This window comes from Solanum tuberosum, unplaced genomic scaffold, assembly GCF_000226075.1.
Source record: "Solanum tuberosum cultivar DM 1-3 516 R44 unplaced genomic scaffold, SolTub_3.0 scf00676, whole genome shotgun sequence".
Taxonomy (NCBI): domain Eukaryota; kingdom Viridiplantae; phylum Streptophyta; class Magnoliopsida; order Solanales; family Solanaceae; genus Solanum; species Solanum tuberosum.
In genome coordinates this window covers 103,226-120,672 of record NW_006239593.1, presented here as the reverse complement: position 1 = coordinate 120,672, position 17,447 = coordinate 103,226, and the positions used below count along the sequence as shown (strand labels likewise).

General features: G+C 32.7%; 3 protein-coding genes across 3 annotated transcripts; 2 read left to right on the top strand and 1 right to left on the bottom strand.

Moving 5' to 3' along the window:
- The first annotated feature begins 2,793 nt into the window (after positions 1-2,793).
- LOC102596643 (protein NRT1/ PTR FAMILY 6.3-like) lies at positions 2,794-6,459 on the top strand. The gene is made up of 5 exons (XM_006366683.2): positions 2,794-3,055; positions 3,385-3,562; positions 3,712-3,751; positions 4,298-4,866; positions 5,325-6,459. Exons 1-5 carry the CDS (start codon positions 2,938-2,940, stop codon positions 6,196-6,198), a joined length of 1,779 nt encoding a protein of 592 aa, XP_006366745.1. The 5' UTR covers positions 2,794-2,937; the 3' UTR covers positions 6,199-6,459.
- A 3,879-nt stretch (positions 6,460-10,338) lies between these two features.
- Positions 10,339-13,196, top strand: LOC102596317 (cation/H(+) antiporter 15-like). Its single transcript, XM_006366682.1, has 2 exons — positions 10,339-10,599; positions 10,824-13,196. The coding sequence occupies exons 1-2, from the start codon at positions 10,378-10,380 to the stop codon at positions 13,125-13,127; spliced, it is 2,526 nt and encodes an 841-aa protein (XP_006366744.1). The 5' UTR covers positions 10,339-10,377; the 3' UTR covers positions 13,128-13,196.
- A 1,167-nt stretch (positions 13,197-14,363) lies between these two features.
- Positions 14,364-15,139, bottom strand: LOC102595989 (14 kDa proline-rich protein DC2.15-like). The gene has a single exon (XM_006366681.2). It carries the CDS (start codon positions 15,047-15,049, stop codon positions 14,645-14,647), a length of 405 nt encoding a protein of 134 aa, XP_006366743.1. The 5' UTR covers positions 15,050-15,139; the 3' UTR covers positions 14,364-14,644.
- Positions 15,140-17,447: the final 2,308 nt, after the last annotated feature.

The following is a 17,447-nucleotide window of genomic DNA, read 5'->3' as shown; positions in this document are numbered from 1 at the left end:
TATATATATATATATATATATATATATATATTTAATGAATTTATTAACACAAATATAATATTTGAGTAAAATCTATTGAGTTCGATCGAACCTGTATGTGGGCTACTAGCTTCGTGCATCTATTAACAACAAAAATCAACATTAATCTCGTGACAACACATAAAAAGCTAACTTAGAGATTTCAAACTTCACCAATAATACCTCAAACCTCATATATACCTCTATTCGAATTAACTTCATATTTCAAACTTCACCAATAATTCATTGAGTTTAGAAATTTTTGGGGCGTTCAAAGTTTAGAAAATTGATTATGGAACTATTCCCTTAATAATGGTTAAGATCTTATCTTACTTAATTAAATTTAGGCAATTATTGTTATTATTAAATGGACATGTGTCACCTATATTTTAAGTTAGAAATTTGGAAGCTAAAGATGATTTTAAAAAAAATAGAGAGGAACTTGACTTAGAAAATGAAGGTGCTATAACCAAATAGGTTGACCCTTAATCCAACAATAGTGACTGTTTTTCTTTCAGCCATCTTATTGAATGTTGCCCCTTCACTTAAATAAAAGAAAATAAGGCACTGCTAGAAATATTTATCCTGAGAGTATTTATATATAATTTAGCAAAATATTATGGGAGGGAAAAGGGGAGGGAAGCGAGGCCTCGGGGGTGGCAGGCAGTGGCGGACCCATGATTTTTGTTCAGGGAGTTCGAAATATAAAGAAGAAGTTCAGGTGGTAATGCAAGTGTGCGGTGAGCATAGTAGCCCCTCGGCATGCTCTTTGTACAAGAACCATAGATATTTCATTGGTTCATAAAAGTAAAGACTAAACTAATCAAAGATATCGAGGACAAAGATGCATTGATAAGAATTTTAGTGGATCAACTGTATTACATAAGTTAATTCCTAAAACACATGAAAATTAAATGATGAAAAAGGGAGTGAGACGGGGAAGATAGATATTTACCTTATCATGCTAAATTTAACTCACTTTATCATACCGTATTAAACATTTCTTTTTACTTTTATCATGCTCTATCGAGTATTCTTAAAATTTCTTGTGCTTTCTGTACTTTTATCTTGTAATGTTTTACTTTATAAAAAAATTAAATTATTATCCATTCAATCAAATATTACTATGAAAATCGTCAAGATTCTCTAAAAGTGTGTAAGAATAGAGTTACTACTATTATAATGCATATTCAGAAGATAAACAAATAACATGGTCAATTTTTTTAGTTCAGATAGTTCAATTTACTAGGTTAGTCATAATTTGTAAAAAAAATAAACAAGTAACGAATAAATCAAATAAGTTTAGTTTCCATCTCTCTAAAAATAGAACTAAAAATATAAAGAAATTTCATGAATTCTATTAAATTAATATTTTTAAAAGGTAATGTTGACGATATTTAAGTTTCTTCATTCAATTACATCTAATTTACATATTTTTTTAAAATTAAACTATATTTCTATCTCAATTTCAAGTTAAATATAATTCATCATTTTTTTAAAAAGTTATTCAAACGTATATGAAAAAAGAGTTACGTTGAAACAAAATGAATAATAGATATAAAAAGAATAAAGTATAAAAATAAAAAGAATGAGTCTAATAAATTTAAACAAAGACAAATTAAAAAGAAGAAATGGAATAAAAGGAAAAAATAATGAAAAAGAAGTAGAAGGTCTAATCCCAGAAGTTTCATTTTCCAAAGCATTAAAAAGAGGGAAAAAATGTTGCCAATGAGATTTGAACCCGTGACATAGGGCATTTCATGAACCACTTATCAACTGAGCCAAGTATGTTCTTTGTTTTTAGGGGGTTCATTTTAATATATACACACATAAAATCATTGACGTTATATATATATATATATATATATATATATAACATAATTTTTTAATGAGGAGGTTTGGGTGAACCCCCTAGGCTTCACCTGGGTCCTCCCCTGGTGGCAGGGGTGGGATGGGGGTTAGGTCGTTAGGTGGGTGAAGAAAAACCAATAAACTTAGAATGTCACTTTATGAAACTTGTTTACCCAAAGAAAAAAGTTGTGAAGATTTCTAGTCTAACATGGAAAGAAGGCCGGAGCTATGTTGCTCTCGGAGAGTCGATGAGTGCATACTAAATACTTCAAAAGTACATATTTTGAAAACCTTAAAACGAATACATCAATAATTTTAAAGAATTCGAGAAATATTGGAACGGAGTATAGGGTAAAAAATTTGAGTAACTTCAATGAAGTATACCCCAAAGGTTTGAATAGGGGCTAGAGTAATATATAGTTCACGGATATGAGGAAAAAAGGTTCACTTCACCATCAATCATTTATGTTATCATAAGATTCTCTGGACCACTAAAATTCACTTACCAAATATAAAGAAGATAAAGGAAAGACAACTAAGCATGGGTAGGAATGGATCTGGTTGATAGATAAAAATATTTCGAAGAATTGATATATCTCATATAATTAGTTATTCCACATTTTATGTATAATAAAACAATTTTGAAATTAAATAACAATAATAATCAAACACATTAATATCAATACCAATAGAGACCTTGCTTCGGGTTTCTCTTTTTAGTAATCATTCTTTAAATCAACAATGACTTGACAAATTTGCCCTTCTTTATACTTATATTTTATCTCGAAATAGTTATCTCGAATACAAAATGACCCGTGAGTGTAACCATCCCGTTAGACATGGACCTACATTTGAATATTAAAGAAACAAGAATACTACAACACACGACTCTCTCCTATAAAAGGGTGAAGGAATCAATTCAGTCTGCCATAGTCTGAGTTTTACTACTCATATATATTCCTTTAAAGTCTCCTCCTATTATACCTCTAATTTTATCCTCTTTTCTGTCTCATTTCTCATAAGAAACATAAAAAATACAAAAAAAAACCAAAAAAAGAGGGTAAAAAAATGGCCCTTCCACACACACAACAAGAAACAAAAGTTGTTCCAGATGCCTGGGATTACAAAGGAAGGCATGCCCTTAGATCTACCTCTGGTGGTTGGGCTGGTGCCGCCATGATTTTAGGTAATAACTTTATTTGTTTTTTACTTTTAAAATTATCTCGTATAAATCTAGAATACATATATATCGTCCCAGATTCGAGTCAGATAGATTCACTAATGGATAAAATGCTTCCAGAGTACAAACCGTGTCCACCACATCCTTTAGGAGTTGGTTTCTAGTATGTTCACTCTGATAATAATTATTATGTCAGAAAATCATTTCTGAGACAATAACTATTTTGAGTGATCATCTGTGAAATCAACCCATCTTTTTTTATTTTTTCGTTAGTAGATAGATCTATTGTTGTGTTTTTGACATATAGTTTTTGTATGTGTAATATTATTTATCAGGGGTTGAAGCTGTGGAGAGGCTAGTAACGCTAGGCATTGCTGTGAACTTGGTGGTGTACTTGACTAAAACAATGCATTTAGGAAATGCTAGCGCTGCCAACATTGTTACTAACTTTATGGGAACTTCCTATATACTCACTTTGCTTGGTGGCTACGTTGCTGACACTTTCCTCGGAAGGTACTTAGTGATCTTTTTAATATGATTTGGACAATCCTCGCTTCTTGAGCTAACTTTTGAAATTGAGTTAGATCCAATATCTATTTGAAAACTAAATGTGTTTACTTAGCATGTTTTGATTTTTTTTTTCTTGGTTTAATCGTTTGCAGGTATCTTACCGTTGGCATCGGAGCAACTGTTCAAGCAATAGTAAGTGTGATGTTTCTTGCCCAAAATGAATAAGAAAATTAGAAACATTTTGTTAATTAAGTGACCTCATTCACATTTAGAGTACTAAAATGTTGGAACTAAATAAATATATATAGTCACCAATCAACCTTTTCCTTTTCTTATGTATGCAATAAGTGATGAGCATATTGCGAAAAAAGTAATTTTTTGACTCTTTTTCTCCAATTTATATCACTAGACAAGGTGTCAATAATCTTTTATCAGAATAAAAATCATTAATAGTTATAAGTATAAACAAAAGAGGCTAGGCCTTAAATTTTACTTTATTTCACTGTTTTTTAATTTTTTTAATATTAGTATCACGAAAGTCACAATCATTTTAGTAAAACTAAGAGATCATTCAAAACTCTTGTCTAGTTATCTCAGAGAGCCAATAGGTTTTGTTTGATTTGTCTTAAATAAAATCAAATGTAATATTATCAATTTTTAACCAAATTGTGAACAGTTCTATCTTTACATTATTTTTATATTAATTTTAATTTTTAATACTAATTAATTTTTTAATAGGGTGTGACAATTTTGACAATCTCAACCATAATCCCAAGCTTACAACCTCCAAAATGTAATCTCGGAAGCCCATCATGCATCCCCGCAAACGGCAAACAGCTCGCCGTCCTCTTCACCGCCCTCTACATGACGGCCCTAGGCACTGGATTCCTGAAATCCAGTGTCTCGGGCTTTGGGACGGACCAATTTGATGAGTCCGACCCAAAGGAAAAAGGACGGATGATAAAATTCTTCAGTTGGTTCTTTTTCCTAATTAATGTTGGAGCGCTTACTGCGGTGACAATACTCGTGTACATTCAGGATAAAGTTGGAAGGAAATTCGGGTATGGAATTTGTGCGTGCGCGATTTTAATTGGTCTTGTGTTTTTCTTGTCCGGTACGAAAAGGTACCGGTTCAAGAAACTTGTTGGGAGTCCGTTAGCGCAGTTTGCTTCGGTATTTATTGCTGCTTGGAGAAAAAGGCATATGAAATTACCGGCAGATTCTACCGTTTTGTTCAATATTGATGATATTATTGGAGATGAAAACCTTAAAGATAAACAAAAGTTGCCTCACAGCAAGGAGTTCCGGTGAGTAATTTTTACCCTTTAATCGCGACTATTATAACACAAAAATAAATTAATATTATAGCTAGGTTTCAAGTAATTTAAAACTTTTACGTGGTACACTTATTTTTTTACTCAAGTTCCTCATTCTCTCTTAAATTCCGTGGCCAATTCAATGAATAAGCAAGTGATTTGTACTAGTATTTCAATAAAGAAAATTTAATTTGTAGTTAGGTAAGAAATCAAGTTTACTATATGTCGAGTGAATTATTTGAAGTTTGCGTCGATGTCTTGCATAATTTATTTAAATAATGTAAAAAAACAAAAAATGGAGCTGCTGGAATTGTAATTATTCACGTGGGTAGGCCAATCTTTGATAGCAACAATACTACAAATCACCAATTGATCAACACTATCTTCCAAGCATGTGGGCAACATTTTAATTACTTTTTGGCTATGTTTTTTTTTGTTGTTATTTGCAGTTTCTTGGATAAAGCAGCTATTAAAGATTCTTCTAGTGAATTTTCTGGGACAGCAATATTGAATAATTGGAACCTAGCAACTTTAACAGATGTTGAAGAAGTTAAATTGGTAATAAGAATGTTACCAACATGGGGCACGTCAATTATGTTTTGGACTGTCTATGCTCAAATGACAACATTTTCCGTGTCACAAGCAACAACAATGGATCGGCACATCGGAAAATCCTTCGAAATTCCTCCGGCTTCACTCACCGCCTTTTTCGTTGCAAGTGTTATGGTTGTTATTATTTTCTACGATAGGGTTATTGTACCCTTATGTGCCCGGTACCTGAACAGTCCACATGGCTTCACCCCTTTGACACGTATTGCAATAGGTCTAGTCACGTCTATTTTCGCGATGATTGCAGCTGCTTTAACTGAGATAAAGAGATTGAACGTTGCTCAATCTCACGGATTGACTAACAATCCAAACGCGGTGATTCCCATGAGTGTGTTTTGGTTGGTGCCACAATTCTTGCTTGTTGGAGGAGGTGAAGCTTTTACATACATTGGACAACTTGATTTTTTCTTAAGAGAGTGTCCTAAAGGGATGAAGACTATGAGTACAGGGTTATTTATAAGCACGATTTCGCTTGGATTTTTCTTTAGTTCGATTTTAGTATCGATCGTAGACAAGGTGACAGCGAAATCAAGGCCATGGCTAGCTGATAATCTTAACCAAGGGAAACTATCAAATTTCTATTGGCTTTTGGCGATTTTGAGTGTATTGAACGTGATACTTTTTTTCTATTGTGCAAAACGTTACGTATACAAGGAGAAGAGGCTAGCTGAAGTGGGGATTCAAATGGAGGACTCAGGACCAGTTTGTCATTAAGTAAATAGAAAAAAAGCTATCCATGCAGTACTTCATTAGCATAGCCAGTTTTTTTTTATCCTTTTGTGTGTGTTTGATTTTGTTGTTGGGATTTTATTTTAGTGGCAAATGTACCATAGAAAAAGTGGGTTCAAAGGACCCATTGTCTTTGGCTCAAGCCTACTATAGTTTGTATGTAGAAACTGCAGGTTGAAAATAATGTACTATATATGAAAGATTCTGAACCCACTGCTTCAAAGAAGCAGTGGTTTGGTAGCACTATAGACTCGTATCGACTTTGTCTCGACATAAAATTTAAGAAACGTAAAATGTTATGGCATAAAAATAAGTAAAACAATTTTTTTTAAATTAAATTATTATTAAAATAAGGAAAGTATGATGAGTGTCAAGGCTGTCATTTTATTTTGTAGGGTTTTTAATTTTTCTACGAATTTTCCAAGATGTAGAAAAAAGTAAATTTATTAGTATTTGGAATTTATTTTATGGGACCTTGAAAACAACTACACTTATTAAGTAGATTTTGTCGTGTATTTGCTAAGTCGCTTTCAAGTTTCAAGCATCTCTTGATTTTATATCTAACAAATCTCCCATCAAAAGTTAAGATCATGAAAAGGTGTCTTTTCCAATCATTTTCTTGAAAAAAAAAGAGAGGTTATATTTCATGATAGTTACAGCTAAAAGAGATATCCTCTACTCTATTATATGTATATCTTATTTCTTGTTGTTGACCTTTTCCTTGCAATTGCTTGTTTGCTAGTTCCTAGCTTTATACGCCAATAATCAAAGCCTAAAGGACTCATGGAGTAATATTTATTATCATTTGAACAAAAAAAATATTTTTGCTTTTTTATATTTAACTGTGATGTCTGGGTTTACTTGATATTTTTACATTTTATTTTTTTAAAACCAAATCCTCCTTGTAGTGGTGGTGGGGGTTAGCATAGTTAACTTGTTAACTAGCATGACCCCTTACCAATATACTTTCTGTTTCTATTTACTTGTCAAATTTTAATTTGAAATATCTATTAAAAAATAATGATTGATATAATAAATTTACAATTTTACCCTTATTACTCTTTCCGTCCGATATTAGTTGATCACTTTTCATTTTGGACGATGCTTAAGAAATCATAATAAAAAGATAATTTTACTAATTCACCCCTTTAAAATCTTCTTGAAAATTTTATAAAAAATATGAACACTTTAAAAAAAAGAAAAGATGATTACAAAGATAATATAGAAAATATTTAATCAATACTTTCTTGATTTAATAATGGCATGCAAATTCATTCTATATCTTTTTAGCATGGTTGTCTTGGCAGTTAGCAGAGCAAGCGGTCTACAGTTTCCAGGGTAGTGTTGGTAGTATTAGAATCACAACAATGATAACCTGAATTATCAACTCTTGCTTAATTTGGCTATCCGTATATTTAATGACAATAGATTTTTCTTTTAGTGACAATTGAGTTAATATCATTGCAAAAGTTCTTAACAACATTTATATATATAGAGTGTTAGTTATAAATATCTATATTATATTATTATCGTTAAATATAAAATAGTAATAGCAATTATATTATTATTGCTATATAATTTTCACAAAATCCTTTTATTTGTAGCAGTGATCATATATAGTTCTCCAAGGGGATCAATTCGTTTTAGGGGACCGCTCAATGTCTTTAAAAATGAGGCATACGTCTTAGGACCCTAATTCGAAGGGTTCAATTTTGTAGTAATAATAAAATTATTATAAGCGTTTTTTAACAAAAAATATACTATATTTTAAAATTTATTTGTCTTTTTTTAGTTTGTAATGTTTTTTTTTTATCAATTTTTAAATTTAACTTTCACACGATATGTTTAATACCACAAGATTAAAAATATTTTGGCATATATATATATGTTGACACCCAATTTTGACCGACCTGTAACCTTTTTCGGATTGCTAGTTGATTAAATATGTATTGCAAAAAAACTTGTTTTCCTTAATTTACGGGTTCAAAATTGAAAGTAATTTTATGTAAATAATTAGATTTTAATAATCATGATTTACAAAATTTATTGTAATTATATTTCTCATCAAATTACTATTTTATTTTATTTTATTTTCAAATTTTGAAATAATTATTTTACTTATCGGTTTAAGGTTCAAAATTTTTAAGTATACTTATTTTATATAAAAATAATTTATTAAGTGTAGTACTTTATTTAATTAAGTAGCAATTCTTAAATCCCTCCAAAATTATTTAAATCATAACCTCTGGTTCAATGTATTTAATTCATAGCCCTTTTCCTATTAATTACATTTCAATTCTAGTCCATTAATTCAATTTTATTTCAATTATAACCTATCAAGTCAAATCTAGATCCTTTAACCCTTTTTCTTTCCAATTTAATGTTCCAAAGATCCCAAGCCCTAATTTATTTTTTCATCCTCTCTCCTCTCTCCCCCGTGCTCTGGCGAGGACCACCGGACGGCAGTCGCCGCCTCCCCTTTTTCCCTTTTTTTTAAAAAAAAATTGTTTGTATTTATTTGGGGTATCTAATTAATTAAAAATGTTCTTCTTCTATATACTTGTGTACTTCCTAGCTCATCTCCTTAATTGTTTTATGTCAGTTATTTGTGTTAAACGCTTTACTTGTTTATATTAATAGCTATTTGTTTCATTACTTAGTCTAGTCCAACCAAAATAATTAAATAAGAGACCTTATTTGTCAAATTATAACCCCCATATAAATGGTATGAGATACGGTCGGGACCCACAATTATGGACCTTGAGGGGTGCTTAACACCTTCCTCTCGAGGTAACTTGAACCATTACCTGATCTATGGTTTCGCAGACCCTTAAGTGAAATTAGAATTAGTTAGGTTAGATAGGTGTCCTAACGCGCCTTTAATTCGTTAGGTGATAACTCTTCTCTTAAAATAAACCTAAATGAGTTGCTAGGTCGTTGCACTAACCCGTTTGTGAAAAATGGGGAACGACAATATATATATATTAAGACCATAGAAAAAATAAAGTTTTGTTATTAAAACGAAAGAAATAACTTTAAATATCAACTATAAGTAAACAAAAAAAAAAAGTTATGCCTTCGATTTATTTTTTGTTTTAGACCACCAATTAGCTTGAGCCGTCGCTAACTCTTTTATGTTTGATATCAATCCATGCTGAGTAAACATTAAAATGATCAGTATTTTTATAAACAGAGTTGAGTTTGACCTAATTGTAACCATCATCATGAGATACGGTCGGGACCCACATTTGTGGACCTTGAGGGGTGCTTAACACCTTCCTCTCGAGGTAACTTGAACCATTACCTGATCTATGGTTTCGCAGACCCTTAAGTGAAATTAGAATTAGTTAGGTTAGATAGGTGTCCTAACGCGCCTTTAATTCGTTAGGTGATAACTCTTCTCTTAAAATAAACCTAAATGAGTTGCTAGGTCGTTGCACTAACCCGTTTGTGAAAAATGGGGAACGACAATATATATATATTAAGACCATAGAAAAAATAAAGTTTTGTTATTAAAACGAAAGAAATAACTTTAAATATCAACTATAAGTAAACAAAAAAAAAAAGTTATGCCTTCGATTTATTTTTTGTTTTAGACCACCAATTAGCTTGAGCCGTCGCTAACTCTTTTATGTTTGATATCAATCCATGCTGAGTAAACATTAAAATGATCAGTATTTTTATAAACAGAGTTGAGTTTGACCTAATTGTAACCATCATCATTAGAAATTAACATAATATAAACGTGAATTAATTTGAATGCAATGAATCATGCATTAACGAGACATAAACTTAAATGAATCATAATAATAAATTAAGAACAAGACATAATATAAAAGTGGAAAAAAAATCGAAAAAAAAGGAAAAAAACCTTCAAAGCATATTAGAGATGCCACATTGCCTTTGTTATTCCAATGGTAATTATGGACCATAGAAGATTTAGCGCTCAAATGAGTCAATCAACCTAATTTCCATCTTGAAAATTTTTCTGTTTGTTTTCTCCCTTTTTTCTTTCTTCTTTCATGGAATTTTTTACTCATTCAAGAACGTAGCACGTACTCATGCATGTTCGTGATGATTTTATATGGTTGACAAGATATTATGTTTTATCATTTTTTTGGATCTAATTTTTGAACAAGGACAAGGTAACATTGGAGAGGCAAAATGGCAACAGACGTTGTAACGGTGGGAAATAAAACAGAGGAAAATATAGTATGTTATTCACCATCCATGATTACAACGAATGGAGTATGGCAGGGTGAAAATCCACTTGATTATGCATTGCCACTCTTCATTTTGCAATTGACATTAGTTGTTATCTTTACTCGTATTCTCGTTTTCATCTTGAAACCATTTCGACAACCTCGTGTTATTGCTGAGATTCTTGTAAGTTTCCTTTCTATATATATTTATGTCATTCTCATTTGTCATAATCTTGAGAAAATTTGATGTTCGAATGGTTATAAAATAAGATGATGGATGTTCAATTTTCTGCTTTTATGTGAATGGTAGTAATGATGGGCGGCTTAAATATTGGTTTTAGGCCACTAATTCTATTATTGTTATATTTATTTGATTAAATAGACTAATGTTGTGTTCAATGTTAACAGGGTGGTGTAATTTTGGGGCCATCGGTATTAGGAAGAAGTAAAAGGTTTACTGATACAGTGTTTCCTCTACGAAGTGTAATGGTGCTTGAGACAATGGCAAATATAGGCCTTCTTTACTTTATTTTTCTGGTTGGAGTAGAAATGGACATTGCTGTTATCCGAAGAACAGGGAAAAAGGCAATACCTATAGCTCTAGCAGGGATGGTAGTGCCATTTCTTATAGGGGTTTCATTTTCCTTCATGTTGCATAAAAGTACACAAGAGACAAAACATGGGACTTTCGTGCTCTTCCTTGGTGTTGCACTTTCTGTTACTGCATTCCCTGTTCTTGCACGAATTCTTGCAGAGCTGAAACTTATCAACAGTGAAATTGGTAGGATAGCCATGTCGGCTGCTCTTATAAATGATATTTTCGCGTGGATTCTCTTGGCGTTTGCCATTGCCTTTTCTGAGAACAAAACTATGGCTTTGACTTCTGTTTGGGTACTTCTTTCTACAGCAGCGTTTGTTGTTTTCTGTGTTATAATTATCAGGCCTTTAATTGGATGGATGATAAAGCGAACTCCAGAAGGCGAATCCATAAGTGAGTTCTCTATATGTATCATTCTCTCAGGAGTCATGATATGTGGATTTATAACAGATGCTATTGGAATGCATTCTATTTTTGGGGCTTTTATGTTTGGTTTGGTTATTCCTAACGGTCCTCTTGGCCTTACACTTAACGAAAAGTTAGAGGACTTTGTTTCGGGGCTTTTGTTGCCTCTTTTCTTTGTCATTAGTGGTCTCAAGACGGAGATTAACGCCATTGATGGAGTTGGTTCATGGGCAATATTAGCTCTGGCCATAGTCTTAGCTTGTGTTGGAAAGATTGCTGGAACAGTCCTTATAACACTGTATTACAGAATACCAATCCATGAAGGCATTACTCTTGGTCTCCTCATGAATGCCAAAGGACTCATTGAGATGATTGTGATCAATGTTGGTAAAGACCAAAAGGTTCTTGATGACAAATCTTTTGCAATTATGGTTGTGGCAACTGTGCTTATGACTGCAATTATCATCCCATTCGTGACGCTGATTTACAAGCCAGCAAGAAAGTTCGCGCCATATAAAAGAAGAACAGTTCAAAGTACAAAACCAGATAGCGAATTCAGGGTACTGGCTTGCATCCATACACCTAGAAATGTTCCAACAATCATCAATCTTCTTGAAGCATCTTGTCCTACTAAGAAATCTCCAATATGTGTATATGTCCTCCACCTTGTCGAGCTCACTGGACGCTCGTCTGCCATGCTAATTGTCCATAATACACGAAAATCTGGCAGGCCAGCTCTTAACAGAACTCAAGCTCAATCGGATCATATTATCAATGCATTCGAGAACTTTGAGCAACATGTTGGAAGTGTCTCCGTGCAACCCCTCACTGCCATCTCCCCTTACTCCACCATGCACGAAGACATTTGCACCGTGGCTGAGGACAAACGAGTGGCGTTTCTAATCATTCCTTTTCACAAGCAGCAAACAGTTGATGGTGGAATGGAAATCACAAATCCAAATTTTCGAACGATAAACCAAAATGTATTAGCAAATGCACCTTGTTCTGTTGGGATACTTGTCGACAGAGGACTAAGTGGTTCCACAAGGTTAGCAGCAAATCAAGTTTCTCACCATGTGGCTGTACTATTCTTTGGTGGACCGGATGATCGTGAAGCATTGTCCTACGGATTGAGAATGAGAGAACATCCCGGGATCAACCTCACCGTCATGAGATTCCTCCCTGGAGTATCTGCACTTGAAGAGGCAAGATCAGGTTCAAGAAGAAGTAATATGAATGATCCAAATGTACTAACAATAGTAACAGATGACGACAAAGAAAAACAGCTAGACGAGGACTATGTCAGCGCGTTCAGGTTAAGAACAGCTAATGATGATTCAGTTGTATACATTGAAAGAGTAGTGAATCACGGAGAAGAGACAGTAGCAGCAATAAGGACTATAGATCAATCACATGACCTGTTCATAGTTGGCAGAGGACAAGGCACCATATCGCCGTTGACAGCAGGACTTACTGATTGGAGCGAGTGCCCGGAGTTAGGTGCAATTGGAGATCTATTGGCATCATCAGATAATGCAGCAATTGTTTCAGTGTTAGTAGTGCAACAATATGTAGGAATGGGGCATGGGGATCATATTCTCACACCAGACAGTCCTGGACAACAACTACATGAACATTTCAACTTCGGCAATACGAATAATCGGACACAAATCAGAGGACAACAACCTCAATTCCATACACAACCCTGAAAACAATGTACATAAGATTGTTTGTTTTTTTTTTGGTTCTGTCAATTAATATTTCAAGATAATAGTGACATTCTTTCGAATTTTTGAAAGACCACCTCCTATAGTGGAAGGTAGTAATTGGATCCTACCCTATCTATTATGTATAGAAACTTACTGATTGAATTACTATTTCTCTGCAAAGGACTAGTCATTTCCTGTTCTCATTCCTTATAAAAGGTATATACATAACTTTAAGAGATGAACATCACATTTCATCCAAACTTTACTAGCCCTGTCTAGAATAGTTGAGACTTGAGATCATATATAGGTTATTAAGTTGGCCTTATGCAAATGAGCCCAACTTCTAAACTAACGTTGTATTAATTACTTGCGACCTTTAGGGATGTAAATGTGGCAGGGCAGGGCAGGGAAAGCCTTGACCTGCTAAGATTTTGACCTTAAAGTTATCTTTCATTTCTCCTCTTTATTTTTTTCACTTTGCAACATGGTATTTACTTATTTCAATCAACAATGTTGATCTTCAAAGTGTCAAAAGAAAATCCTTCTTTTTACACAATTTCATCTGTGGCTAGAACGTAACAGCAGGATATTCACACAGAAGAAGCAGCAGACAAGCACAATTGTTAGGTATATTATCCAGGAGGTGCATGGACAAGGTAGTAGATATCCTAAGTTAGCCAATAGACTACATGCTATGAATATATATCCGTAAAAGGTAAAATGAGAATGTTGGTTGAAGATAGCAAGGATGGAGCTTATGTCTATGCTTGCTAAGTTTTTTCCGCTTTGTAATGTTCACTTGGTAAGTGAAATCATTTAATTACCAAAAAAAAGAAACTGAACCTTTTGGAGAAAATTCAGGTATCAATTGTTATAGAACCACTTTATCCTATTCAGTGGGCTGCATGCATTCTTCCTTAACTAAAAATATTAATAAAATGAAATTTATTTTTCCTAATGTAGTCTGCTTTTGGTTGAGGAATGGGCTGCTTTTATTTTTCCTCTTTTTAAGGCGGTCAATAGTTGAGGGACTACTAGTTTATCTCTGGTTAATATTCAAACGATATAAATTATTCTAAAAAAAAAACCATATTATCTAGTACTGAAAAAAACCAGAGGACAGGAGCCTCAATTCCATTCACAAGATTTTGTTTTTTTTTTATCTATATTCTATATATATATATACAGAATATAGACAAAAATGTGTAAATTCACTTGACTCTCTCGATCCGCTCCTGAATTCATAAATGCTCATTTTTATTAATCTCATCAGAAGATATCATTTTCATAACTGATAAAAAGGGGATACAACAGACCGAAAAGAAGGACAGGAGGAGCCTTCCTTAATTCAAACCAAATAAAATAACTCCACGCACAATTACTAAAAAAATAAGCAAACCATGCATATACACTCATAAATAATACTGATTGCACTGTCAGTATATATAACTTAAATCCAAATGAAAAAAAGAAGAAGTTGTAGACAACGAACGAAAACACAGAAATGGTTTGATAATTTACGCGCATTTGAAACCTTTAGGGGCAGTCTTTCCACAGTTGTTGAGCAACAAGCTGAGTGAAAGAGCAGCATTAAGGTGAGCTCCCAAGACATTAGCTTTAATGGCAGTGCAAAGACAAACAGCAGCATCAACATCAGCAAGATTCTCAATAAGAGAGCAACATGAACTCTTTGATGACAATAATGGGCTTCCAATAACAACATGCACCAAGTCATTCAATAAATTGGCACACACCTTTAATTTTAGTGTGTCCTTTGGGCACTTATGATAAGTTGATGGGGGATTCTTGTGTTGAGTCTTTGGTGGACATGAGATGTAAGTTGAAGTAACCATTGTGAAGAAGAGAAGGTTCAAAGTGATGAAGAGAAGAGCAATGGATGATGATGCAATAGCCTTAGCCATTTTTACAAGTGAAAATTTGGGAAGTGCTAATTATATGTGTTTTTTGCTAGAGCTAATTAGAGGGTACTTGGTGTTGGAAATGAACAAGTGAGTGAGAATTTATAGATGGAAAATGTGAGTTTTTTTGTGTTTTGCTATTTTATGCTCCATGTCCAAATTGATGTAGCACTTTTTTTTTTGGAATCTTAATAGCTTAGTTGGTTAACTACCTGAACTCTAATCTTATTGGCGAGAGTTCGATTTCCCACATTGCAATCTCTTCCCCTACTCTCAACATATTTTTTTAAATGTAGCACATTTTTGTTTTTAGTTTATATTGTTTTAAAAATGTCATATTTCTATATTTTGAAACAGTTCAACTTTATAATTACACAAATATATTTACAACTTAATTAAATTTACAAGTTTCAAAAATCATTCTGTCTTTTTTAAATTTTGTGCGTAATTAAGTAATGTCACATAAATTAGAACAGAGGGAGTGACTAATTATTAGTGATCAAGAAAATTTAGAGAGGGACATGTCCATATTGTGGGCTATTTGCATTAGATATAGAGAGATATGAGGACAAGCTGGCATAATGCAATTCTAGATAGCCCTATAGCCTATTAATGGTTCTTGACGTTGGAGCTTAGTGGATTTATTTAGTTGCCAATGTTCTTTGATCTGGAAGAAAAGAGACTCTCCCCTACTTTCACATGAATATGTTGGATCTTTATCTAAAATCCATTAGGATTGGTTCTTGTGTACACCTTGGAAACTAGTAGAAATAATTATTTCATATATTATATTCCGGGATTGTTGTGTTGATTTTATTCTATATTGAGAGTGGAAAAACAATTTTAGGATAATTAATTTCAGGATGACTAATTATAATCTCAAAACAACTTGTTCACAACCAAACGGAGCTATTAAATACTATTATTTTGACAAGTGAGACTTGTTCAAGTGGTTGAGCATCTCCATCATCCATCGATAAATTGAGGATTTAAATCACGCCGGAGAATAATATGAAAACACTATTGATCAACATGAGTGGGGTGGAAAAAAAAGTACTACTAATATCCTAATGAGTTTAAGTTATAGCAAGCCTACCAAACACAATAATATGACAAAGATGCTGCATTAATGGCTCCTAGAGAGGCAGAGAATGACATGCAGGAATAAGTTAAGATTAAGTTGTGTTAATTACTACATTGATTTATGAACTAATAACGCATTAATCAAACAATATTAAACCAAATATATAAAGTGTTAATTTGTAAGTAATTAACAACAAAAGAATATTAATTTTGTAATGATTAAATTGGTCACGTGAACCCTGTCCTCAAGATGCTACGTAGAGTACTATTTTTGTTAAGAATATTCATGTAGAGAAAGGGAATGTAATAATAATAAGAAAATCGGTAGCACTCCCTAACATACGTGATTCCATATTCAAGGGAATTCGAACCTGCGACTTCTGGTTAAGGATGAAAGAGTATTTATCACTCACTCACAATCTTATTGATAATAATAATTATTATTATATAACTGCAGATGACATGTACCTATTTTATAAATTTATAGTCTGTCCTTGGCTATCTTTCTTCAATTTCTGCCGCTCTCGTACCATTTCATTTTTCGAGAGTCGAAATATAAGAACTTTAATCAATATTTTAAAGTGTAGCATTTTTTCATTACAATTTGTAACTTATATAGTAATATTTTTGTATAGTTTTCAAACATTAAAATTTAAAATATTGAATTAATCTAATTCAGTTTAGCTTTGAAAATTAGTCAAATTAATTTTTGTGAAATGAAACGTGACAAGTAAAAGTGAACGGAGGGAATATCATTTTATGTTTTTAACCTATATATAATGAAGGATCATTATTGGTCATGGCCAAGCTATATGAAAGTGGGAAGGATGCTTCTGAACTTGATAAAGACAGAGCGCCTCAAAGCTCACTGATGATATTTGGGATCTTGTGGTTTTCAATTCTTGCCTTCTTGGCATGGCAATTAGTAGTTGACATGATTTTAATGTCTCTCCATTAATTAATACCATGTGTCCAACCTAAATACTCCTATTGAATGTCTTGTGTTTTTCATTAATTAATACCATGTGTCCAACCTAAATTCTCTGTTCAGTGATGGAGTCAGAATATTCACTAAAGAGATTCATAATATAAAAAATAAACAAACGAAGAAGTCAAGAAAATTCAACATCTACTATAACTTTGTATATGTGGTATAGGAATTTTTAGCAGTAATTAAGTTATTTTCTAATATTGCCACAAAAAAATTTAGCCGTAATTTATCGCTTTAAGTCTTTTGCAAACATTTATTAGAGTATTGGTTTAATTTGTTGCATTCTTGATGCCCATAGAAATGTTCTCATTTATGATAGTATGAACT